This window comes from Sturnira hondurensis, unplaced genomic scaffold, assembly GCF_014824575.4.
Source record: "Sturnira hondurensis isolate 20B ecotype Veracruz unplaced genomic scaffold, ASM1482457v3 Scaffold0020903, whole genome shotgun sequence".
Taxonomy (NCBI): Eukaryota; Metazoa; Chordata; class Mammalia; order Chiroptera; family Phyllostomidae; genus Sturnira; species Sturnira hondurensis.
The window spans coordinates 441,925-468,361 of NW_028093534.1; the positions used below are offsets into that span (position 1 = coordinate 441,925).

Consider the following 26,437-nt stretch of genomic DNA (forward strand, 5'->3'; position numbering starts at 1 on the left):
ATTTGGACTTCTTTTTTTTTTTTTTTGGTGTGTGTGAATTGACTCTTCATGTCTTTTGCCCATTTTTTAAAAGATTTTATTTATTTATCTTAGAGGGGAAGGGAAGGGGAGAGAGAGAGAGAAATATCAATGTATGGTTGCCTCTCGTGCGTCCCCCGCCAGGAACCGGGAACTGGCCTGCAACCCAGGCATGTGCCCTGACTGGGAATCGAACCACGATCGTGTGGTTCGCAGGCCCGCACTCAATCCACTGAGCTACACCAGCCAGGGCTTTTGCCCATTTTTTTTTAATTGGGTCTCATTGATTTGCAGGAGTTTCTAATATGTTGTAGATATTAATGCCTAAATAATTTTAGGGATTGCAGATATCTCCTTTTGGTCTATCATCTATTTATTGATTTCATTAATTCATTAATGTTAAATTTATTTATGGTATATAGTTAAAGAGTAAACTTATATCATTATATTCATATATTTCTTTGTTTTGCAGTTTGTTTTAAGGGCCTTGATCAAGTCTTTTCTTACCATTAGGTCACAAGGATGTTCTCTTATATTTTCTTTTATTAACCTAATGTCAATTTTGCCTTTCACATTTTGGTTCTTAATCCATTTGAGTCCATCCTTATATATGATGTAAGGTAGAGACCCAACTGCATTTTTCCTCAAAACAGCAATCCATTGTTCTTAACACTATCTAACCTGGCCTTAAAAAATGAATATTTAGGACTTCCGCCAAGATGGAGGCATAGGTAGAAACACTGTGCCTTCTCCCACAACCAAGTTTGGATACAACAAAAGTTTTGGAGAACTAAGACACACCCAGAGACCAGAAAACGGAATTATACGGAAGTCCGACAGCTACGAACCGTTCAACGAGGACGGTAAGAGAGGTGGAGCCAGCAGCAGAGCTGGGTCTGGCAGGACAGACCTAGGAGCGCAGGCAGCCCAGAACTAGTCGGGATGCGGGGCAGACTGACCAAGGTCGCACATTCGCGCGCAGTGAGACAGACCACGCAGGCCCCAGGGGGCGAACCCAGTGGTGGAGGGCTGACAGCAGTGGCACACTCGCGTGCCGTGGAGCAAGGCACGTGGGCCTGGTGACGGTGGTGGCTGCGCTGCTGGTGGGGGTCGAGGCAGCAGGCGGCGGAGGGAAGCCATTGTCCCTCTTTGACCCCGCCCCCACATACAACATCACAACCCAGTGACTTAGTTGCCCTGCTCTGGTGAAAACCTAGGACTCCGATCCTGCTACTTAACCGGCACGAACAGCCCAAAAGATGGCGCAAGAGGAACTCAAAGTCCCAGAGCCAATAACTCTAAGCGACCAACAGATTGCCAGCCTCTCAGAAGCCCAATTTAAGACACTATTTATCAGGATGCTCACAGAATTGGTAGAGTACAGTCACAAATTAGAGGAACATATGAAGGCTAAACTAATTGAAATGAAGGGAGATGTCCAGGAAACCAATAGCGATGGAAAGGAAACTGGGACTCAAATCAATGGAATGGACCAGAAGGAAGAACGAAACATCCGACCAGAAAGGAATGAAGAAATGAGAATTCAAAAAAATGAGGAGAGGCTTAGGAACCTCCAGGACATCTTTAAACGTTCCAACATCCGGATTATAGGGGTACCAGAAGGGGGAAAGAAACAGCCACGAGTGGAAAACTTATTTGAACAAATAATAAAGGAGAACTTCCCCAGTCTGGCAAAGGAAATAGACTTCCAGGAAATCCAGGAAGCTCAGAGAGTGCCAAAGAAGTTGGACCCAAGAAGGAACACACCAAGGCACATCATAATTACATTAGCCAAGACTAAAATGAAGGAGAGAATCCTAGAAGCAGCAAGGGATAAGGGGACAGTCACCTACAAAGGAGTACCCATCAGACTGTCAGCGGATTTCTCAAAAGAGACCTTACAGGCAAGAAGGGGCTGGAAAGAAGTATTCCAAGTCATGAAATCCAAAGACCTACAGCCAAGATTGCTTTATCCAGCAAAACTTTCATTTAGAATGGAAGGACAGATAAAGTGCTTCTCAGATAAGGTCAAGTTCAAGGAGTTCATCATCACCAAGCCCTTATTATATGAAATGCTAAAGGGACTTATATAAGAAAAAGAAGATGAAAAATATGAACAGTGAAAGGACAGCAAACACACAGTTATTAACAACCACACCTAAAACAAAAGCAAACCAAGAGGACAGCTAGATCAGGAGTGGAACCATAGAAATGAAGAACACATGGAGGGTTAGCAACAGGGGAGTGGGAGGAGGAGAAGGGGGGAGAAGGTACAGAAAATAGCATAGACAGTAGGTAGAAAATAGATAGGGGGAGGGCAAGAATAGTAGGGGAAATATAGAATCTAAAGAACTTGAGACACATGGTTATAAACTAAGGGGGGGAGAATAGTGGGGGAGGGAGTGTGCGGGTGGAGGGGAATGAAGGGGGGCAATAGAACAACTGTAATGGTATAATCAATAAAATATATTTAAAAAATGAATATTTAAACAGCCCTATTGAGGTATAATTCACATACCATGCAATTCACCTATTTAAAGTGGCTTTAGTGCATTCAGAGTTTTATAACCATTATCACAATCAACTTAGGACACTTCCTCACCCCACCCCCCCGCAAAGCCCTACCGCACCCTTTAGCCACTCTCTCCATGAGTTTGGGACATGGCCTTCATCACATTGCAGTTTTCAGGTGTCCATAGATCTGTTCCTGTGCTTGTTATGTCCCCCTTGTCCATGTGTCTGTTTGTCCATTCACCTGCTATTATTCTATTTCTGTTACTATTGCCTGTCTCACATCTTATTATCTGCTGGGGCAAGTCTGCACACTTCCTACTTCTTCAGCATTGACCTAGCCAAATTCACATGTCCTTTGACCCCAGAATTCCACTTTTTAGAATTTACCCCATAAATACACTTGAATTAAGCCAATTTTTGCCCATACAAGTCTAGTCATCGCCACATTTTTTGTAATAGTCCCAAATTAGAAACTTCCAAGAATAGGGGAAGGGTTTAATCATGGTACATTCAAATAGTGGAATACTAGGCTGTTGTTAAAAATGAAGAAAGCAAGAACTTTCCACCTGCTGATTTGGAAAGTGAAAATGGTAAGATGTAGAATAGTGTATAGACTAGGCTACTTTTGTACAAAAGGTGGGAGGGACAGGGGCCCATATTCAGATTTGCTTAGATACACATAAAATCTGAAGGGACAGAAGCATAAGAAACTAAGACTATGTTTCTTCGGGGGTCGGGGAACTCGGGCAGACAGGAAGCAAGGATGGGAGGGGGCATTTCACTCTCTACCTTTGAAACTTTTTTTTTTTGCTTAAGCAACAAACATTTATTTGTCACGGTTGTGGAGGCAGGGAGTCTGGGATTGGCGCCACTCTGGCTCAGGATCCGGGCGAAGGCACACATTCTGGTCCTGGGTGGGTGCCTTCTCATCTGTGCCCTTGCATGGTGGAGAGACTCCCATCCTCTTCTCGTAAGGACACTGGTCCCGTTGTGAGCTCCGCCCACAGACATAATTACCTCCCAGGGGCTCCCACTTCCAAATACCACCACATCAGGGTTTCAACGTGTGAATTTTGAGGAGACTGAATCATTTACTTCTGAATTATGTGAAGGTATACCCTACCATACAGTAACCTAAAATAAGGAAAAATTTACTTACCTCTTCATGAATTTGTATTCTTCCATGTAAAATTGAGAATAAATTTGTTGAATTACTAAAAAAAAAAAAATCCAACTGGAACCTTGACCGGGATGAAGCCCTTTGCTCTTCACTACTCTGCTCCTTCCATCAGGTGTCAGCAGCGCGGGGACAGAGACGAGGGCCTCAGGCTGGGAGAAGGCCCTGCCCAGGTGGTGCCCAGGTGGTGGCCAGGAGGGAAGACGGCTGGGAATCCAGGAGAAAGTGCCCCAGTGGTATATGACGATCAGTTCTCTTTTCAACAGTGGCCGTTTAGAACCACCTACTCCACTTCTTAAGGATTTAATTAAGGAATTAATCTTTGGGGAAGGAGCTCCTTCCTGTTTTATTAAGGAATTCATCTTTAGGGAGGAGGTAAAAAGGAGCTTCGGGTACAAACCTTCAAAGCGCCTCCGTGTGAGCAATGGCAGCTGAGTCTGAAGTGCCCGTGTTGGCGAAGCCTCATCACCCACCTGCTGGCAGGTTATCTCAACTGCAGGCTGAGCGCCTGAGGGGAGCTGCCTACGTGGAGCTGAGCTACCAACTCCAAACCCAAGGGCAGTCAGACGTGCTTTGCAAACGTGTTTGCTTTATTTATTTTTCAAAACATCAGTCCGGTTTCTTGTCCTGAAGAATCATACATTCCAAATTAGTAGAGTCAAAATTAATGAGATTTTCCAGCAATGAGCCTGAGATGAGAATGACGGAAAATCCACTAATTATAGACTGTGCAGCCACCTAATCAGGACTTGGATCCAGGCCTCTGGCGGTGATGGGGGTGGTGGTGCACGGAGAATAAAGGTTGTAGATGAGACTTGTTCCTGGGTGTCCTTCCTTCCTCTTGCCACTGCCCTTTCCCCTGGGCTCAGTGGCCTCACAGCACCCACAGCTTCCTGCCTCTGAGCTCCGAACTCTGCCCCTGCCACCTGGTTCAAGCCAGGCACTACTTCTAAGGGCTTTGTAAGGCTAAATTCCTGGAAACTACAAAATAGGGGCCCAAGTGGAGGTGGGGGGCTGTTTTCTCCTTGGTTCTGGGAAGCAGTGGGGGAGGGGTGCTAGGAGAAGGAAGAGGGCAGAAAAGGCAGACAAAATGCCCATTATACCCAAGCCCGTCAATTTCCTTTTTTCATCTCTTTATCAGTGTTTGTGACTGAGCTTCTTATCAACAGGAAACGCCTGCCTAGGGGATGAGGCAGGTCCAGGGGGACTGGAGGCCAGGGACTGGGAATTCTGGGTAATGTGCTGCTGCTGTCCAGTTTGACCAGTGGCCTCCTGATTCCCAGGACCCAGAAAGGCTCCCAGGCACCTGGTGAGCCCTTAGGAAGACAGCACACCAGACAGGTCTGGAGACCGGAGGGTCTGGTGGGGACTCTGGGTGGGGCTCCAGGCCTAGCCCTCTGTGACCAAAGACAGGTCAAGCTATGAAGTGACAGTTGCCCTTGCTCCTAAAATCCACCAAACCCCTCTTTTCTAGCTAAGAGGACAAGTGCCGTGACAATTTCACAGACAACTTAGTGACAGTCACCCCAACTGGCCCTTCTGGTGTGTTTGCCTCAAGCCCTCAGAGGATGGCGCCTGAGCTGGGCATCCTGGCCCAGGACAATTAGGTGCTTGGCAGAGGCTTCTGAACAAAGGGGGAGGGCACTGGAGCATTGATTGACCTCCTACTGTGTGCCAGGTGCTTTAAAAACACTGGTCATCAGATTAGGATACTGGTCTCCCAGACGGATCTCCCAGGAGAGGGACAGACTAGGGATCAGATTTCCCATGAGGCTAAAATCAAATCTTAGTGCTGAAAATAAATGCCCACGAGGGCTGTCTGGGCCAAGCAAGGCGTTATGGGCGGTTGAGAGGAACAGGTTTATCTCGATGTCTTTGCATGGGAACTGGCTGTTCTAGTAGAAGAGTAGGAGAGGTTCGTGCAGAACAGAACACGGGCCACCTTGCTCCTGGCTCCTCGCCCTCTGCCTACCAGTTGCCCCTGAGTAGCCACCTCTGTGTTTGGTGGTGGTGGCAATAAAGGAAATTCCGTGCACCGCCAGACCTGCCCCCGTGTCTCCCTGGACAACCCCACTCGCCCCCCACCTCACCACTTGCTCCTGCGGCGGGGGATCTAGGTCAGTAAGAGTGGGTGGGTGAGAAAGCACAGAAGAGAGACTCATCCAGACGTGACACCCCACAGGGCAGCAGTGACAACACTTTAACCTGAAAACTGCCTGAAAATAGACTGTGTCTATGACATTATGCAAATGATATGCAAAGTCAAGAAGCCCTCTGTCTCTATTTCTAGCAAACTGAATGTGGCCCTGATGGAAGCAGCTTGTTCCAAGAGTCGCCCACCCGGAGTGATGACTGCACAGGAGCATCAGTCCCTGCCAAGGGGGGCTGGACTCCGGACGACGTGCAGCCCTTCACCCAACTCCTGGGGCTGGCCTTGAGGCTTGAGGTCTTGGCCATCTCTGGATCTGTTAACCTTGATGTGAGTGAGGATAAGGAGGAAACAGAGCATCCTCCCTGAGGCTGATGTGAGGCGGGACTGAGGGAGAAAGGCGACTAGGAGGGCACAGAGAACTGTCCTTGAGGGCCAGGGTATGGCGAGGGGGAAGGGATGCTCTTCAATTCCAAAGCTCATGCTGTGGGGACCACCTTCACCCCGACCTGGGCGTGTTATAGACACTCATCATCCCTTAGGGAGGGTCCACGCAGAAGGTCCTCTCCCTCTTCCGTAGAGGTAAGAAAATTAGAACCTAGGGCCCCCGGGAAAGCAGGGCAAAGCTGCAAAGTAATCAATGGGTTTTCTTCTTTCAAAGGTAGGCAGGTTCCCTGAGGCTCCTCTGGAGACAGGGCCTTGGACACCGGCCTCCTGGGGACGCTTCTACCCCTGGAGGGCCACGAGCCTGCGCTTCTTTCCCAGGTTCCAACCAGACTTCTCGGAGCTCGTTTTCTGCGATTTTCCCACTACCTTTCTGTCCACTCGCCAACCACAGTGTGGACATCAGGGTGGAGACGTAAGGACCAGCGTCTGGCAGGCACAGGAGAAAGACTGCCGCTGTGGGACGCCAGGGATGTCCTCGTGGCCCCGTGCTGGCAAGGAGGGCTTGCACGGTCTGTCGTTGGGCCCCCTGTGCACTGCTTCCCTGCATGAAGGCGACTCGGGCGGGGGCCGCAGGGGAGTAGAGGAGGGCCTCAGCGGTAAAAGGAGTTGGGGTACCCTTTCTGAGTACCCCGGGCATGGGGGAACCCCATCTGAGGAGGGAATTGAGAACAGGGCATTCAGGCAGGCAGGTCCAAGCTGCCTCCGAGTGAGGACACAGAAAGCTCCTTTCGAGGTGCGGTACCTACAAAATGGAAGCACCGGGGAGCTCACCCACGCTGTAACCGGGGTGGCGAGGTGGCGGCCGCCCCCGCTCCCCGCCGGCGGGAGCGGTGCGGGGCTCTGAGGAGATCCCTGCAGCCAAGAGAAAGCGGGTGGGGAGCTGCGCGGGGGGAGCGGGAGGGCGGCGGCCGCTGGCCAGCCCTTTGGCCAGCAGAGGGCGCTGAGGCCAGCGCCAGCGGGCAGCCTGCTTCCAACTCACGGTGTGAACAGAAATTTGGGGTGCTGCAGGGAGGGGGCGGGTTTAAGCAGAAGCCTGAACAAATTATGGGCTATCAATTAAGGGCACAGCCCAGGCATGACACCCAGGACCTTCCTCCCCTCGATTTCCCTCTACAACAGGTAAGCCACTGCAGAGACACCGGCCCTGGAAGACTCAGAGGGAACTCAGGATTCCAGCATGGTTTTATTGATGTGCTAAGCACGAGCTAAGTGCTCTCACAAACAATATCTCCAGGTTAGTGCCCGTAATTCTGACTTTGGAATGCCCTTCTGCACGCAGGCAGAAGCCCTGTGCAGACGTTCTCACCAGCGCCCCCTTTGCTCCCTGGCCTCTGGCTGTTCTCCCAACACTGGCTCCCTTCTCTCAACATGCCCCGTCACTCCACCTCCTGCCTCAGACCTTCTCCTCCTAGGGATTTTCTGGGCTTTGGGGAGCTTCAGCTTCTGGCCGTGGGGGTCTCAGAAGGAGCCATTTGGCCCCCAAACCCAATGCAGAGAAAATCCTTCAGGGAAAGACTCATTCCTAGGTGGGTTCCAGGGCCCAGAAGACGGGAAGCAAGCTGCCCCGTGGTGCTCTGGTAACCCAGCAGGTCCATCTAGCTTTCTGTTTTCACCCAGTTTCACTTCCCGGTTCTTCCCCACCCCCACCCCCACCTTGCACAATGCTGGGAGAAAGGCCTGGGAAACTGCCCTGGGGGTGCTGGTGGAAACACCCAAGAAGCTGGCCTCCTGAGGTTGTACCCAGTCATTTACAACAGGAGGAGAGGAGGCTGTGTTTTCTTCCTCTCCTGTGAAGAGCTGAGAGTCCTTCTCCACCTTGCCCCAAGGGTTGAGGGCTATGAGTTCAGGTCTTTCCAAGCTTGGGGTTGCCCTTGGGGTTGCCCTAGCATGAGCCCCACCCCCACAAGCCCTCAGGCCCTGCCTCCAAACCCCTGTCCCCTAGGCCATCCACTCACCCAGGGTTCAGGGTAACCTCCTCAGGGCCTGGACACACACCCCTGACTTCCAAATGCTGAACTTTCTGTGTGTTTCTCTACAGCCACCAGGTTCTTTCTAGGCACACATGCCCTGGGCCCTGGCCAAGGGTGTGGGCCTGGGCCAGGGGACAACGGGGAGCAGCAACCTGGGTGCTAGAGAATTATCGACTGGAGCCAAATTTCTTCTGAGCTTTGGAGGCCCTGCAGGAAGCCAGCCTCAGCCGCTGTCAGCAGTGGGCAGAGAAGGCAAAGCCACAGAGAGGGCAAAGGCTGGCTCGTCTGCTATAAGGCCAGTGACTGTCTGCACCCCAGGATGGCCACTGGTGGGAACTGGAGCCTGTAGAATTAGACTAGGTGGCGGCTCAGACACTCCTGGCCTTAGACAGATTTATTTTCAAATCATCATCTTGGGCCCAATCACTTCTTGGGGCATAAGAAGTAGAAGGAACTGATGAACAGAAGTCTGGATAGGGTGACATTTCAAACAACGCGAGAGCTGCAAAAACCTCAGAAGACACCAGGAGCAACCCTTTCAATATGCAGATGAAGAAACAGTTCCTTCGACAGTGACAGCCTCATTCTTGTCACTTAGCAAGCATCCGGGACCAGGACCTGGCTCTCCGGCTCCCAGCTGAGCCCCTCCCCAGCCTTGCTTGGCCTCGATGTCCCCTCAGTTATTCTGAAAGTGCTCGGCCTCACCCATCTGACCTGCTAATGGTCTATGGCCATGCCACACCCGCAGCAGGACCCCTTGTTTTTAAGGCCCAGTGAGTCAGCTAGAATGGGGGTAGAGGAGAGGCCCGGGGTCAGGCCCCAACTCTTTCAATCAGCTGGCACTCAGCTAGCAGGGGCCCAGACATCACGGAGCAGAGATACAAAGCCACGGAGAGAAACTCATGGGCCCTGGGAGTCTGGGGCCTGGGCCAGAGGCTAAGGTCTGGCAGGGCAGAGTGTGCATTGGAGGCCAGATGGGGCCCTCCGCCACCACGGCAGCTCTGGTGGGGCAGTGGGGTTGACCAAGGGCAGGGGGTAAAGTGCAGGCCCAGGCTCTAGGCCCAAGAGACTGGGATTCCCTGGCTTGGCCATCCTGGCTCTGGGGCCTCCTTTGTATCCTGTCCTGGGGGGGTGGGAGGGGTGCACCCAGGGCACGGTGGTGGGGACAGAGCCAGGCGTCAGGGAGCCTGCTGCTCTGAGCAGACCAGACAGTGGGGAGATCGGGTTTCAGCCCAGCTGTATTTTTGGCTGGATAGGCTGGGGGCCGAGCGAGGCAGACACAGCTGCCCCTAGAGGGGCACTCTCTTCTCCAGCACGCACAGACCACCTCTACTCAGATAGCTGCCATCCACCACCCGCCCCTACCACACACACTGCGGGCTGAGGGGAGTCAGGTGTCCGCCCGAGGCTAGGGAGTCACTCTGGGCTTCTCCAGACCGCAGCTGAGTTTCTGTAGTGTCTTCTTGATCCGCAGCGCAGTCAGGCGGGCGCAGGGGTTGGGGTACCAGCACTCCCGAATCATCTGTGCCAGGCCTGAGAGGACCTGGGGGGAGGGACAGAAAGGCAGAAGAGAGGAGCAGGACATGGGATGGGAAGGTGGGAAGGAGGAGGCGAGGAGAATGGCCCAGTAGTGGGACAACACCAGCAGAACAGAAAGGACGATGGTGTTTCAAAGGAGGAGGGGGAGGAAAGGTGGCAGTGGTGAGGGGAGAATGGTGGGATCCAGGCAAGGATGAGAAGAGGACAACAAATGGAAGAGGAACAGAGTGGAGTGAGAAGGGGTGTGGAGAAAGGCAGGCAGGGCAGAGAGAGATGTGAGCACTCGGACCTCCTCGGTGAGTAGTGTCTCATCCCACCCTCCATCTCCACCCCCACCAAGATCCAAGAAAGGGGAGATATACAAGCCTGGGGGCTCCCACGCCCCCATCAGCAGCCACCATGTGGAGGGTGGTGTCTCCCAGCCCTCTACCACCCCTGGCTGAGCCCAGTGAACACTGGAAGAGTGGGTGGTGGGAACTGCCCCCAAAATGCACATGTCCAAGGAAGAAGCCATCCCGGGAAGCTCAGTGGCCTCAGAGTGAGCCATCCTCACCTCCAGTTGGTTCTTCAGCAGGATTTTGTGTGTGCATATGAATGCATGTGTAGCTTTTTGTGGGTGTGTATGTTGTATGAAAATGCATGTGTGTATATTGTATGAAAATGCCTATGCACGCATGTGTGTACGCGTATATACATATATGCACATGTGTGTGAGTATACATTTAAGTAGAAGAATGTGTGGGCCTATGTGTTTATATTCACATGAGTACGTGTCTTGTAAAAGTACAGGGAGTGTTTTGAGAAAAGATAAAAACAAACAATGCCCTGGCTGGTGTAGCTCAGTGGATTGAGCGCGGGCCTGCGAACCAGACGATCGCAGTTCGATTCCCAGTCAGGGCACATGCCTGGGTTGCAGGCCAGTTCCCAGCAGGGGCCAGTTCCCAGCGGAGGAGGCACGAGAAGCAACCATACATTGATGTTTCTCTTCCTCTCTCCTTCCCTTCCCCTCTAAAGATAAATAAATAAAATATTTTTTTAAAAAAACAATGGCAAAAACTTCATAGTAAGAAATTCAGTAGGGAACCTCTGATTTTTCTGAAGGGCTCTGAAAATTCCAGGTTAACGAGAGGGTCCCCAGGGGTTCATAGGCAACGGACGTGGGAGGGTATAGCTAGGGAGGCACCCTGGAATCGGCCCCCAGAACCTGTCCAGGGGAAGCAGAGGCCTCAGACATGAGTTCCTCAGGGCCCAAACACTCCAGCTGTAGTCACCGCCCCCTGCCACCCTAGCCCCGGTGGAGGCCTCACCGGGTCCGCAGCCAGCCTGTTGGGGATGGTGGGGGTCTGCTGGTCAAAACACACCACCTTCTTCATGTCCTCGAAGCTGGGATCATTGGGCACCATGTCATAGAAGGGTGGCTTGTAGTCCTCCACGATGCCTGGGAATGGGGGGCGGGAGGGACAGTCACTTGGGGCCCCAAGAAGGCCCAGTACTACCTAGAGGACACCTTGCTCACCCTCTGTCCCAGGGGCCATGAAACCAGCTGCCTGACCACCCTACCCTTGAGAAGGACACTAGAATATCATAAATACATTATCACATAACAGGTATTACTACTACCATTTATTTTGCACTTACCACATGCCAGGCATTGTGCTATAAATGCTTTCTGAGAACCGTCCTATCTTTACAATAACCTTAGGAGGTGGGTGCTGTTATCACCTGTATTTTACAGTTGAAGAAATGAATGTTCAGAGAAGCTGAGGCCGCACAGAGAATAATGGCAGAGTCAAGACTTAAACTCATGTCCTCGGATTCCTAGGCCGGTCTTGTTCCCGGCTTCCCTCAGCAGCTTCCCAGGCAGGGCCCCCAGGCAGGGCCCCGCTATCACAGGTGCCCGGCAACACCAGTGTTCACCGAGCACTCACCATGTGCCAAGCACTGTCCTGGCTGCCTTATTAAATCCTCACAACAATGCTACAAAATAAGCAATATGAGGAGCTCCATTTCTATAAGCAATGAAGTCAAGGCCAGAAAGGTTAAGAAGCTTATCTAAAAGCACGGGTAATAGGCGACAGAGATAGGACGTCTACGGCCCCCAAATCTAACCAAAGGCTGTGCTCTTGACCTCCAGGCTACATCTTAGGGAGGACAGCTGGCTGACTGCTGGGCGAGGATGTGGAACCAGAGAAGGGGCAGAAAATGCCTGTGCTCAAGGAAAGGGATTTTTATCCAAATCCAAATAATATCCACCCTCTCTTAAGGACGGCACAGGCCCCCGCTGACCCCTCAGCCAGCAGCACGCGTCCCCCATAACACCAAGGATCCTTAGCGGGAGCTCCCTGAAAGCGTTGGCTGTGGAGCCACAGGCAGCTCCGGCAGGAGAGGCAGACCTGGCCAAAGTGCCCCGTGCCCCTCCCTGCTTCCCAGGCCGAGGCTGGGGACCAGGGCCATTCGGCCCGCACTCCACAAGCCCGGAGAGCCCGCACCAGCTGTTCTCCCCATGGCGGACTTCCAGGCCAGTCCCTGTGCCGCTCGCGCCCTAATCAGCGCTTCGCAGAGGCCTGAGCGTGTCTAATGGGCCTTTAATCAGCGCCGGGGCTGACACCAGATTACAGTGTTTATAATGCGCCACGAGTCTGTGTGGGGCTGACAGGGCTTCCCTCCGCCCCAGCAGCCTGCAGTCAGCCTCCCCTCAGCCCTGGCCGGTCCAGCCTGCCCTTCCTGCCTGCAGCCTGGTCCAAGGGGCCTCAGCTCCTGCAAGGTCCGCGCTTCCCTGACCCCAGCCTCTAGAGCTGACTCTGAAAGTTCATGGCTGAAGGGGCAGGAACCTGAGCCCCTTGAGTCTCCCAGAGAGACTGGTCACACCTTGGCCTCCACCCATCAATGCCTGCTGAGAGCAAATGAAGCCTGGCATGGAGCTGGCTCCTCGTAGGTGCTCAGGAAATGAGAATGTCCCTCTCCCCAAGGAACAGAGCTCCAGTCACTTCCTGAGGCTTGTCTCCAAACTGTCAGGACTCCTGGCAGACCCACCCCATGGGCAGCCTCCCTGAAGACCAGCCAGCCTCCTACCCAGTCCGGGCACCACTGATCCATTCACCCACCCCTGGGAAGGCACTAGCCACAGGGCTGCCTGCTGTATGGGGCCAGCAGGAATGAGGTCCCCCCACGTACTCCCAGCCACTGCAAATCTGAGTCCCCTGTGGCACCCACAGTCACAGAGAGGAAGCAGTAAGCAGGCGGCACAGGCACTACCGTATCCGCATTTTCGTGGGCAAAAAAACCAAGAACCAGAGAGGTTTGAGTAGCACAGTGATGACCAGCGCCAGCCCCAGCGTCAGGCTGCCTGGCTTCAGACCCTGGCGCTGTACTCAGCAGGCTGTAATCCCGTGTCTCGGTCCCCTCATCTGTGCAATGGGGACGACGCTGTGTCAGGGATTCAGTAGGACAATAATAATCGCCACTTGTACTGACTGAGCTCCAGGACAGCTCCCATAACTGTCCCAAATACTTCATTAGGATCATCTTAACAACTAGGAACTATTTTTATTGTCATTTTACAAATGAGGAAACTGAGGCACAGAGACATTCAGTAACCTGCCATGGTCAGTGGCAAAATCGGAAGCCGAATGTGGCAGTCTGGATGCCAACCCACGCTCGTAACTACTAAGCGATACCAGCTTTCTGCCAACAGGGGACGACTAAACAAGGCACTGTATGTATATCACCGGGCATCTGGCACATATTTAAGCTAAAAAAATGTTAACTGCTACTAATATTTCTGTTATTACCACTTACCCAAGATGTCACAGCCAGAGACTTGCAGACTCAGATGAACGTATAAGGTTGCTCAGCCGAACCAGCAGGCGAGTAGCAATGAATGGAACAGAGGCAGTCTGGCCGCAAGCCCCGCGGGCCGCAGGCACCAGCCTTGGCGGGGGGCCCCCATCTCCTGCCGTCTATCCACTGGCCCCACTCCCCTTCCCCACCCTGTGCAGGGTGGGCCCTCACCATTGACAATGGTCCGCCGGGCGATCTCCCACAGCACCAGGCCAAAGGCCCAGATGTCCGTCCACTTGTAGGACTCGAAGCAATCAGTGCGGATCTGCTCATCCAGCACCTCGGGGGCCATGTACCGCTTGGTGCCCACGCGAGGGTTGCTGCCGATGTCCAGATAATCGCTACCCTGCGAGTGCATCACAGCCAGACCTGTGGGTACCAGGGCTGTCATTTCTACTGCTCACCTGAGCGTGCAGACAGGGTGGCCCCAGGCTGGGGTCCAGGGGGCAGGTGGGGTTGGAGGTGAGGTACAGAGGGGCTGGGGATACCGGCCCCAGGAGGGCTGGGAGAGCCACTGGCTGCATTTTACTTCGCTTGTGCAGCGCTCTAGGTGCCCGAGAACCCAGAGAGATGTGTGAGTCAGCAAAGCAAGGGGTATTATGCCCATTTCACAGAGCAGAGCCCCCGTGCCCTGTGAGGAATAGCAATGTAGTCAGTGAAGCCAGGATGAGGACCCCGGTTCCTGGCTCCCCGCCCCTATCTCCCAACTCCTTGAACTAGGGTGGTGTGGCGGAAGGAGTTTAAGCTTAAAGAGTGTTAGGCAAGTTGTGGGGCTCTTGCAGAGGTGAAATGAGAGAGCAAACATCTCTAAGTTTTAAAGCACCAATCGATGTCACTGCTGCCAACAGGCACACGCACAGGCAAAGGCAGAATCGAGTGCAAGGGAGAGCGAACGGAACTGCGAACCCTGACCCCTGCTAAGGGGCCGCTCATCCCGTGTCCCGCCCCCTAGAAGGGCCCACCGTGCCCCACCCCACTCCCTGCAAAGGCCCCACCACCACCAGCTCACCCAGGTCCGCGATGCAACACTGCAGGTTGCTCTTGACCAGCACATTGCGGCTCTTGAGGTCGCGGTGGGCGATGGCAGGTTTGCCCTGAGTGCCGAAGATCTCCACATGCAGGTGCGCCAGGCCGCAGGAGGCCGACACAGCTAGCCTTAGGGCAAGATGGGGCTCCAAAGTGTGCCTCTGCAGGAAGTCATAGAGCGAGCCGTGCTCGTGGTAGTGCGTGATAAGCCAGAGCTGCGTGCTTGAGTTGCGGGAAGTCATGTCCGAGGCAATAAAGCCTGTGGGCAGAGGGTCAGGTGGCTTGGCCAAGGGTCTGGGGATGAAGGAGGCTGGACTGGCCAGGGTCGGGGCTGGGACCAAAGGCACAAGATGGACTGCGTCAGGGCAAACCTGGGGCTGGGGCTGGGGCTGGGGTGGAAGCCGCACTGACTTAGGTCAGAGAGGGAGCTGGAGTCAGAGGCTGGGGCTTGGTCAGTGTGCAGGGGCTGGGGACGCCAGCCCGGAGTGCAGGAGGACAAAGGCCCCGGGCCTGGCCTGGCGTAGCGCCGCCCAGCAGTCCCTGCCGTCCCCGCCGCTTGCCTAGGATGTTGTCGTGTCTGAGCAGCACTGTGTTGTAGATCTCCGTCTCCCGGAACCAGGACTGCTCGTCCCTCGAGGAGAATATCTTGACTGCCACGCTCTCGCCGTGCCACAGGCCTCGCCACACCTCCCCATAGCGGCCCTTTCCTGATCCGATGGCCGGAGCGCAGAGGGGGAGAAGGTCACACAAGCCCCTGGGCACAGTAGCCCCCAGAAGAGCCTGCCATCCTGATGCCACACCGACCCATCTCCAGAACCTCTGACACTTACTTTCACCTTAATGCAGGCCCAGGCCAGCTGGCAGGCCACCCTCCCCGGCCCCTCATTCCTCCTTGGCTCCCACAGAAGGACCTAGCCCTGACTCATCTCCAAGTCACTCCCTGCCCAGCAGAATTCCCATTCTGAGCCAGGCCCGGTCCTGCTTGTGACGCTCCAGGCCCTTGGCCCCCAGCCCCGGGGTTCACCCAGTGCTCACCCACACACTCCACCAGGGCAACCTGCCGCGCCACGGTCCTCTGCACCAGGAAGGGGAGTCCTGAGCCGCTGCCCGTTGTGCAGTCACTGTTCAGGAGGTCCTGGAGGGGCCGAGAAGCTGTTGAGAGGCTGTCCCTCACCCAGCCCCCTTCTCCCTCCTCAACCTGGCCCCTGCTAGGGTGTCTCCGAATGCTCCTCATTCACCCAGCCCCCCACCCACTGGACTGTGACTGTGCCTTTCTCGGCTACCTCTGCATCTTCTCCGACACTGGCTTCTGTCTATCCCTCCCCTGCCCAGTGTCCCAAGGTCTCCGTGTTCATACCCCCAACGTGCTGTCCCCCCGCTCAGATGCCTTCCGGGTGAGTCTGGATTCACCCAGATCATTGTGCAGGCCCAGCTGTTTCTCCTGCTTCCGCCGGACGTGCCACAGGCCCAGGGCACCCAGGACCACCAGGGCCAGCAAGGCTAGCACTGGGCCCAGGATCAGAGGCAGCTGGCTACCTACTGGCGGCTGCTCCGGGGTTGGGGTGGCAGCTGTGGGGCGCACATCGAGACCCAGCTCCCATCAGGCCAGATGCCCCCCACACCTCACCACCCTGCCATTAGACCCCAGGGTCCCGCCTCCCCCACCCTCCTGGCCAGAGCACGAGGGGAAAGCAGGGTGAGAGGGCAGAGTCTGAGAGGATGGGGAGGGTGGCCAAGGCGGCCAGACGCACTCAGCCCCAGGGACACGTTGTGGTTGCAGAGCGAGCTGTAGCAGCAGTAGTGGTTGACGAACTCAGTGGGGCGCCCCCAGCAGAGTTCTTCGTGCAGGTTCCCACAGCCTCGGTGCTCCTGGGGCTGCTTGCCCTCCTCCCGCATCAGCACGACGGTGCACCAGGCCCCCTGGCAGGTAGACCCCTTGCAGTGTGGGTTCTCACATGTGCAAGTCACCAGTGGGCCCCGAGGAGGCTTCACGGGGTCTCCTGGGAGACACAGTGGAAGCTCAGCCACTCTGGGCCCAGCTCCCCAGGCCGAACTCAGCCGCCACTGCCCTCTCCCTGCTGGCCCTTCAGACAACCCCCTTGAGGCCTTGGTCCCCTAGTTCCACCCTCACATCATCCTTCCCTCTAGAGTCTTGCCGCCACCAATGGGGAGCTGAGACTATGAGAACCAGGCCCCTGCCCCTTCCCTGATCCTATCACCTCCCCACCCAGTGCCAGGCCCAGCTCTGGCCCCCAGCCCCAATCCTGAGGGCTCTTCCAGGCCCTTCCTGACAACATCCCTCTCTCTGCACCCACCCTCTTCACCCCACACAGAGGTTCCCACCCTGGAGTCTGGCAGGACACCAGCCTGAAGGTTTGAATCAAGACAACGGCAGAGGAGGATTGGGGCAGCTCGTCTGACTGAGTCTGTCTCCCACCCTCCAGCCAAGCTCCACAGTCCCCTTTCCCCAAGTCCTCAAACCCAGCACCAGCCAGAGCTCAGCCGGACCCCCTTTCTCCACTCAGGCCTGTTTCCTACAGTACTCACCCTGGGCCAGGCCCGAGGCCAACAGCAGCATCAGAAGGCTTCTCCTGGGAGGGTCCAAGGTCATGGTCCTGGAGAGAGAAGCAGGAGAGGGGGTGCAGTAATATCTGTGAAATGCGATCCCCTCAGCGTTTTCAGCCACTGACCATGGGTCCCTCCCACCCAGAGGAAATCACTGGGAGTGTTTTTGGGGGGGACAGGGAGGCCTCCTCCCTACTCCGTGCATCTGGCTTTGGGGCGGCGCCTGCAGGGGAAGTCCTGGTTCACTTCCCCATGGAAACCATCCTGTTAGGGGTAAAGGGTGGGGAGCCGTGTTTAAGTGACTGAGAGCTTGGGGGACTCCCAGCTCTGCAGCCCTGCAGCTGAGCTGCAATCGGAGGGCCCGGAGGGCCGGGCTGGGGTGGAAGGGCCAGCTCATCAGCAGCACCCCCTTCTGTCCTCTGCCTCTTGCCCCCCTCTTCTAGCCTCCCCCCTACCCACCCTGTTCCCAGTGCCCCCCCCCCCCAGCCCTGGCTGCCTCAAACATAAACAGGCTCCTGTCTTCACTTCCTGCCATTCAGGGTCCCGCCAAGCTGGGAACAGGAATCAAGATTGTTTAGATTGGGGTCTGGATAGAACAGGCAGGAGTCACGCACGGCATGGAGTCCTGGGCACATTCTCAGGGCAGGCTGGGGCAGGCACAGGGTCTGGAGGGGCCACCCGGGGTTGGAACACGCCCGTACAGAATCCTAGGGGGACACCTCGTGAGTCACGAAGCCCAGCTCCGTATTTTAGAGAAGGCAGGACTGAGGCTCAGACAGTGGAGCAGACTTGCCTAGGTGCAGACCTGATGCCAAGGCAGCACCGGGAACACGACCCAGGTGTCCAGACTCCCAGTCCAGTGCTCTTCCCACTGTCTCCTGACCCACGTTGGCAGCCATGCCTGAGCCTCAGGGCTGTGGCGGCCACACAACACTTTCACAGGGCTGGCTCCTGCTAGGCGGTGGGAACCTCCCTGCCACCTCACCAAAGTATAAGGAGCCCTCTCGGCATGATTCCCTGGCCCCCTTTGCTGTCCTTGCTGTCCTTGCTGTCCTGGGAAAGGGCGGGGGTGGGGCCAATGACGTGGGAAGGGAAGTGAAACACATTTAGACACTGAATGTCTGACCTGCCATGGCCAGCTAAGGTTGAACTTTTCCAGAAGTTAGATGAAGAGTGTTGAGGGGAGTAATTCTGATCTATGACAGTCCCCAAACCTAGTTCCAAACCAACTAGTGCTTCAGAAGCCACCCCCCTACTCCATTTCTAAGAGGTTTAGAACAAGTAGGTAAGGGCTGGGGCTGTAGCAGGAAGGACTGAGGTCAGACAGTAAGAAGGACTTTCTGAAAGGTGGTGAATATGCAGGCATTTCCCTGGGGACTGAATGCCCAAATAGGGTCAACTAACATGAGAGAGGGGGAGTGTCTTCTGGCACCACATGGTGAGGCTGGTAGGGCTGTTTGGCCACATAGGCTGCAGAAGGCCCATAACTAACAATGGTGCCAAATGAAGACCCAAGATGCTCAGGCTCTTGGGGCAGGATGGCTGCGAGGGTGAGGGGAGCTTCCCATACCTCCCTGGCTGGTGGCAGCCCTGGCCTTCCTGCCTGGGCTTCCTCTGCCCCAGAGGCCCAGGGTTGGGGGAGGAAATGGAGCCCTGGGCTGCTGCAGCTGTGTCCCCAGCCTTTGCCTGACCTCCTGCCTCTTGCCCCTCCTGGCAGGCCGTGAGGACTCTGGCAAGCACCTTGCAGTGGGGCTGGAGGCTGGAGAGGGGACCCCGGGCAAGCAGAATTTGTCCACTGGGGTGTAAGCAGAAAGCCCTTCTTGGCAGCAGCATTTCCTTCCCCAGAAAGCAGCTAAGAAAAGGGCATGGGGCAGGAAGGAAAGGGTATGGGGCAGGAAGGAAAGAGTGGGAAACAATGAGGATGAATCTGGCATCCCCCTAGCATCCTCTACCCATGCTCCACTTCGCTGAGCATGACCCAGTGCACCCATTCAACTACCTGATGGTGCATCAGAACCACCAGAAGGGCTTGGTTGGAAATGCACACTCTGTGGTCTCACCCCCACTCCAGGTTCTGATTTGGTCAGAACCGGGGACCAGCAAGAAACATGCATTTTTTTAAAATCCCACAGGTAATTCTAATCAGTGGGTTCCTTGATGTCTCACACAGCATTAAGGCTGGTCCCCATGCTTTCATTTCACAGGGCCCACTGGGTGAGTGGGAGTCGGGTACAGAGGACGGGACTCGCACTGCCATCCAGGGACCTCCCCCTTTACTGGAAGTGATGGGACACACAAGGCCAAACACAAAAGTCAGGGGCTCAGAGACACTGAGGGGGGAGTGTGGGCCAAGGGCCTTGCTTCTGACATTTCCCTGCAGCCCCCCAGGCCTGGAAACAGCACAGGGCAATCCTGGCAGCATCCGTGGCGCCCGCCTCTGGGTTAGTCCTGGGGACCTGGTGGAGGAAAACTGTGCCTGTCCAATCCTAACTGGGCCCACATCAAGGGAAGTGCAGGAGGGTGCTGAGCCCTGGCTAGTTCAAACTCGGGAGCTGGCCTGTGCCATTCGACCTGGAACCTGCCGCGAGCACCAGTGGACACCCGGTGACTGACGGTACCTTTCACTTTCTAGCAAAACTTCTCAAAATATCTCTAGCTGACAGAAGCATCACTGTTGCTGGCCAGAAGTCACAAATGCTAAACTAATGCCCAACACTGACTCACCCCTGTGACATCCTCAGTAATAAGAGTTGACCTCTGAGCACAGCATGTGCTCAGCACTGAACTTGAATGGTTCGTCTCATGTAATATTCACAACAACCCAGTGGGGAAACTGAGGCTCAGGGATGTTAAGTTTCTTGCCCACAATCATCACAAACATCTCGATCAATTGAAATTGCTGATCATCATTCCTCCCTCGGCTACTTTATTCTTCCAAGCATTTGGTGTTACGCAAGCCCCACAGAGGAGGAAAAAGTGTGAGTGGGTCTCGCCGACAGTAACAGGTTGTCCACTGTGGTCGTCATCAAGAGGTGCCTGACTGGGGTTGATTTAGAGGGGGAAACAGAAATCGTCTGTGAGCTGCAGGCTTAGTCACAGATGGGGGAAGCAGAGCAGGGCTGTGCTTGGAAGGTGGCCGCCAATCTCGCCTCCCATCACACCTGCGGGGTTCATCAAACCTCTTCGCATCAGCTGCAATGGCTGTGCACAGTAGTGCCCATCAGGGGGCCAGAAATGCCTCACCCTGCCCACCCGCAGGTCTGACCCGCAGCACAGCAAAGAGCCAGGCACAAGCACTTCATCTGCATTGCTTCACCAGCCTTTGACAGCAGTGTGACATGGAACACCTGTTTAGGGTCTCAGACAGAACCAGAGGCAGCACAGAGGTCAGGAGGTAGGCTCCGGCTCTTGTAGACTTGGATTCAAGTCTTGCCTCTGCCACTTAGAGCTTTGAGACTTGGGAAAAGTTACTGAAACTTTCTGAGGTTTAGGCTTCCCTGTGGTAAATAATAATACTAGTCTTCATTTCGTAGGTATAATGTAGTGTTTAGCATAGTACTAAGTGGTAGCTCGTAGGCACTCAACAAATGTTAGCAAAAACCCAACCTTCACCCACACCATCCATGGAGTTTGGATAAGCAATCCAAGTCTGGATCTGCTTCTTCTGTAGGATGGATACAACAACCCTCTTCTGCTAGGTTGTGGCAAGAACTACATGAGAAAAAAATACATGTCTATATGGTAAGTACTCAGTAAAAGGTAGCCACCTTTAACCACCCAATGAAATGGAAGGACAAGCGTTAGGACAAAGGGGGCAGTGAGGAATTAGAGAGGACAGACCTGACTCAGCCAGAAGCTGCCCATAAATAGAGGGGGTGAAAGTCGCTGTCCACTATGGCTCTGACCCAGGAGGAAAAAATGGGGCGGGCTCAACAGCGCTGGTCTCCAGGGCAGACTGGAAACCTGGGGCTCCCTCCTTCAGGGAGACTGGGGACCCTCGGACCTGAGCCCTGAAGGAAGGCCACCGCGGGATGATGATGCCGGTTAAGGGTGAGGCTCACAAGCTGGAGTTACAGTGTCAGATTCCTTAAGCAAGGGCCGCAAGGGTTGGTCTGGGAAAGCTGGACTTCAAGGGGAGGCTCAAAACATTTGAGGGGGACCCTCACTCCCAGGTCATGTGGTCCCTTCTCCGTGAGTGCGGCGGAGCGCGAATCCTGGCCGTTTCACGCGGATTAGAAGAGGAGAACAGAGAAGTGACGCGGCCCAGGAGCAGTTTTCTGATTCCGAGCGCGGGTGCAGTCCAGCGCCCTCCCAGTCTCAGGTGCGGGAGGCGAGGGCTAGCTGGCGCCCCTGCCGAGCGGTGGCTGACCCTGCCGCGCCCTCTCTCGGGGGCTCTCGGGGATCTGCCCCAAGGACCGGCCTGCTGGGGTGGAGTCAGGCCGCCCCCCACCCGGCCCCGCCCGCGGGCCTCTTCTCACCTCGGAGCCTGCCGGGCGGGCAGCGGGACACAGGCGTGCGGCGACGGCCAGGGTCGCACCGCGAACGCTGGACGGCAGGCCCAGGTCCGGGTGCGGCCAGGCCCGGGCTGCGGCCGGCGAGGGGCTCGCTCAGCGCTGCTGGCGCGGCGGCCTCCCGGGACTGGGAAAGGGGCTGGAGCAAAAATGTTTCTTATTCCAGCGTCTTCCTGCTTGGCCCCGGCTCCACCACTCCCTCCTAATAAACCGTTTCCTATTGCCCAGCTCGCCGACGGGCCGCCCGCTCGCCCCTCGCCGGGGCTGCCAAGACCCGCACCCTCCCCCGCGCGGCTCCCCGACCCCGGGGACAGCGGCCCCCTCAGCCGCCCCCAGCTCCGGGATCGCGGCCCGTGCCCCCGCCCCGAGCCTCCCACATCCGCCGCCCCGAGGGGGCGGGCCTTGGACTGGCGCAGCGGGGGTCGCTTGGGGTCCGGTCCAGAGCCTCAGGGGCCGGAGCGCGATGGGAGGCAGGCGCCACCTGATGCCCGGAGAGGGGTACGGGTCGGGTGGGGTGGGGTGGGGTGGGGTGGGGCGCCCCCTGCCGCGTGGAGCCGCTGAGGGCTGACCTGACATCCCAGGACGGGAAGGGGTCGCCGCGGGAAGAACGTGCGGGGAGGGGGCAGGGGGCAGGAGTGACCCCACCTTCAACCCCCATCCTCGTCCTAAGGGGCTGACGGCAGCAAGGGCAAAGTTTGGGGCTGGCAGGGGCCTGAACATTTTGCCCCAGCCCCCACCTCCTGCCTTCGGGCACTCCCACTGGGTCCAAATCCTTCAGCCTCCTCCCTCCCGCCCCTGCACTCCCTCCGGTCCCGTCCATCTCTCTCCTCCGCGCAGGGTAAACAGGCCCAGATGGGGCGGCTCTGGGTCAGTGGTGAGGACAGTCTGAGCCCCTCCAGCCGGCGCCTACACGAAGCCGCCTCTCTTCACCGGGGGGACCAGCGTGGAGCGGGAGAGGCTGGAAGCTTTTCCGACTGCCCACTTTGAGGCAGGCCCCTCACCCCACTAAATGGAGCTTCCGAAATGGGGACGAGGACCTGCTTCTGGACACTGCTGGGACAAGGTGGACAAGGTTTGGTGGGAGCAGAATGGCCTGTCCCCCAGGGAGAAACAAATGCTTCCTCCTGACGCCCTCACACAGGCTTAGGTCTGATACCCTTGACTTGCTTTGCCCCCAAACGCTGTAAACACCCTGGAGGCAGGACCCCCCCCCCCTTTTATTCTTAGCCCCTGGTTACCCACCAAGGCTGGAGTCGGGGACTCCAGACTCTTTCTGGAAGCTTGGACAACTGACACCTCTCCATGTCTCAGGCTGCCATCTGATCTGCTAAGTGGACATAATAAACAGTGCCAGCTTCAGATGGTTGGCTGAGCCTGACACAGGGTAGGCCTTTAGTGAAAGTGTTTAATCAAATTAATAATGGAAAAGGCTGAGGAGGTGGTGGCCTCAGCCAAGTAGAAAGACATGGATATTAGAAGCAAGTGCAGACCCCTAGGTGTCTTGCTCTGGTGGGAGATTCTGTAAGGTGGGCTGGGGACCCCCCGCTCTGTGCCAGGAATAGAGGCTGAAGGCTCAGACAGGCATCAGTTGTTCAGTGACCTCACTTCCTTCGCTGAAACCCTCCCCACCCCACAGCTGCTTCGAGACTTGTGAGCCTGTGAATTCCAGGACCAGGGCACACCCAAATGTCAGAGCTGTGTCCTATAGCCAATAGGAAGTAGTGTAGGGTTGTAGTGTCTGCTCTTTCAGATTACAGCGGCAACTCGGCACTCCAGTAGCGGGAGACTTGAGAGTGTGGCCGCTTGTCTGTCTGCCAGACCCACTCTGCCCCGTGGTGGCTTCTGATAGGCCTCTCCCAGCTGCAGCCCATGGGTCTCTGTCCTGGGACATGGAAGTGGGATTTCCCAAGGGAAGCATTCCATCTGAGACACACACTGAGAACAGAAACATGGAGATGGCCAAGAGCTGAGAGTCGCCAGTGTGAGTCAGTGGGGGTGGGGGACTTGATCTGGGAACTGTTCATGAAACAGATAAAAGTCGAGTACTTTTGGAGGAGGAAGACTGGGCCTGGTTGGGGGGAAGATGGGCTGTTCGTCAAGGCCCGAGTCTCCCCTCCACTCTCCCCTTTCCCCTGGCCCTCCCCCTGCCCCCAGGCACTGAGCCCTCTGGGCCCTGACTCCTGCTCTTTGGAGCTTCTAGTGAAACCCGTGGCCTCCAAAGCACGCAGGGAAGCTGGGGCAGGCATCAGAGAAGGGACAGAGTTGAAGAAAGCAGTGGAGACTGGGCCCAATGAGGAAAGGGAAAAGGAATTGCAGGCCGTGTCCAAGTCGACAAGAATTAATTACACAGGAGGACCAGCTGTTCCCCATAATCAGTGAGGACAGAACAAGAGGAAACAGGCCCAAAGGACTGAGATTTAAATTTAGATATTTAGAAGGATTTCCCAGCAGTGCTCGAAGCAGAGGCCTGGAGCTCCTGGGAAGAGTGTGTGGGTGACACACCAAGGAGATTCTTACCCAGGGAAGACAGGTGACCTGGACCAGCATGAAGGCAGAGAAATGGACAACTTGACTTTTCAGAACCAGCCAAGAGAGCTGAGTTTAAGTATCACCAGAGGAGGGGCCAACTTTGTGGTTTTTTAACCTGTGTAGACACAGGGCGCCACACTTAATTTAATGTTCTGCTGTTGCCAACTTTAAATTCTTAATAATGTTGGAACAATTGGCTTAGCGTTTTCATTTTGTACTGGGCCCCACAAATTATGTAGCCGGTTCTGCACCACGAGATGAGTGGGAAGAAAAACAAGGGAAGAAAATTAGCAGAGGGTGAGCTGGGCTTTGCTTCCCTTAAATTGCAGAGCGGGAGAGTTAGATCAGACAGCGCAGGGATTTTTCCAAAGTGAGAGACGTGAAAACAGTAGATTGGGTACTAGGTACCGGAGGAGGAAGGATTGGGGGCCTCCTCCAGGAGAGAAGTGAGACGGATACCTGTGCATTCCGTTTTCCATCTACTCGGCGGAGGAGAGGGTCCCGGCTGCGCAGGCTGAATTCCAGGAAGACGAGGCGTCCTCTCCACATCTCCTGCAGTCGGGCAGAAGGCACCAGTGTCCTGGGCTCCAGGCCTGGCTCACCTCGCTGGGCCTCAGTGTGTTGGTCTGCACACTGAGGCGTTTAGACTGGACATTTCCAAAGGTCCTTCACAGCCTTGAGTGCTCTTCTTGAACGCTAAGTTTCTAGAAACTGCCTGGTCTTTGGGCCCTATCACCACGGCTCACGTGAAAAGACAATCTGGCTCGTGCCAAGGTTCGGGGGTGGGGGGTGGGGTGGGGACAGCCCAGCACCGTAGGAAAAGCCTGGCAGACAGGGACCAGATTGCCTGAGCCACCAACTCCCCTTCTTCTTCCTCTCTGGCTCCTCCAAGATGTCCTCTGCATGGACTCATCTGCTCCTGGCCCAGCCCTAAGCACCGGGATGACTCATCTCAGGAGGGATGAGGAAGGGCTAGCGTGTCCGGGCAGGAGGCCGAGATTAGACCAGGGCTATGCCGCGCCTCGGGGTGGGTTGGCGAGTGGCCGGGGCTCTGCCGAGTTGCGGCTCAGGGACGACCTCTCCCCTCATAGCCCAGTGACCTCTGGAATGTCCCTCGCCACAGGCCTCCTCAAGGCTCTGACTCTACCAAACTGGCTCCACTAAAGGAGAAAGAAGAGTGGAAAGAGGCCAAGCTTGGAGTTGGAGCCGCTGTGGGTGGACATCAGTTCCCATATCTGTGAGAAAGGGCTGGTGATCCCTCTCTGCCAACTCTCAGAATAAAAGCGAAATAGCCACAAGAGTCCTCTACCAGCTAAAATCCCACGGAGACACCTGGTTTGTTGTGAGGGAGGGAGGGAGGCCCAGCTGCGGGGCAGGAGGAGCGTGAGGGAGAGCCGTGGGTCTGTTTTCTCACCTGCTCAAAGCTGGGCGCCCACCGGGCCTCCCCTCCCGAGAGGCCTGGGCCGCGGCCGCCGAGGGCGGACCGCAAGGTGTGAGGCAGCCCGTCTGAAAAATAACTCAGAACATCCCTAGTAAAAACAGGGTAAAATAAATACATTAAATTCTGCAGACGAGCTTATAGTGAGAGGCGACTGTGCCCACCCTCACACCCTCTCGCTGAGGCCAAGCCCCTTCCCAAAGTTCCAGCTATTTGTTTCTCTGACATTTGCTATGTAACTCTAAATAATATGTTGACAATGGTATCTGTAGATTTTGTTCAGCTTTATTGAGGTACAACTGATAAATAAAATTGTAAGACATTTAAAGTATCCATCATGATAATTTCATGTATGTATACATTAGGATGGGATCCTTCCATCTAATTAACACATCCACCACCTCACATGTCTATTTATTCACCTGTGCGTGAGAGGACGTGGAAGTTCTACTTGCTAAGCTGAGTTCAATTATGGGACACGGTGCTGTCAGCTGCAGTCACCACCTTTTACCTCAGACCCCCGGACCTTACTCATCGCATAGTGGAGTGTTAGCCCCCTTTACCAGCCTCTCCCAACTTCCTCCATCCACCCAACCCCGGCTCCGGCTAACTTGTTTTTTACTCTATTTCTATGAGCTTGACTTCTCTTCTTATTTTATTTTTTAAAGATTTTATTTATTTATTTTTAGAAAGGGGGAGGGAGGGAGAAAGGGA

At 55.3% G+C, this 26,437-nt stretch overlaps 1 protein-coding gene and 1 long non-coding RNA gene across 4 annotated transcripts; one reads left to right on the forward strand and one right to left on the reverse strand.

The window, feature by feature from the left end:
* Nucleotides 1–6,535: 6,535 nt before the first annotated feature.
* On the forward strand, nucleotides 6,536–8,766 carry LOC118976422 (uncharacterized). The gene is made up of 2 exons (XR_005064273.1): nucleotides 6,536–6,814; nucleotides 7,425–8,766. It is a non-coding gene; the product is annotated as an uncharacterized LOC118976422 (long non-coding RNA).
* On the reverse strand, nucleotides 7,476–24,824 carry ACVRL1 (activin A receptor like type 1). Of its 3 annotated transcripts, XM_037030914.1 has the most exons (11): nucleotides 21,724–22,232; nucleotides 21,086–21,150; nucleotides 17,228–17,295; nucleotides 16,432–16,680; nucleotides 16,038–16,249; nucleotides 15,716–15,815; nucleotides 15,241–15,387; nucleotides 14,664–14,939; nucleotides 13,826–14,023; nucleotides 11,122–11,252; nucleotides 7,476–9,818 (listed from the first exon to the last, which is right to left on the reverse strand). In XM_037030914.1, exons 3-11 carry the CDS (start codon nucleotides 17,289–17,291, stop codon nucleotides 9,684–9,686), a joined length of 1,512 nt encoding a protein of 503 aa, XP_036886809.1. In that variant the 5' UTR covers nucleotides 17,292–17,295; nucleotides 21,086–21,150; nucleotides 21,724–22,232; the 3' UTR covers nucleotides 7,476–9,683. The 3 variants fall into 3 exon arrangements, with proteins under 3 accessions (XP_036886809.1, XP_036886808.1, XP_036886810.1); XM_037030913.1 differs by lacking the exons at nucleotides 21,086–21,150; nucleotides 21,724–22,232 and adding an exon at nucleotides 24,745–24,824; XM_037030915.1 differs by lacking the exon at nucleotides 21,086–21,150.
* Nucleotides 24,825–26,437: the final 1,613 nt, after the last annotated feature.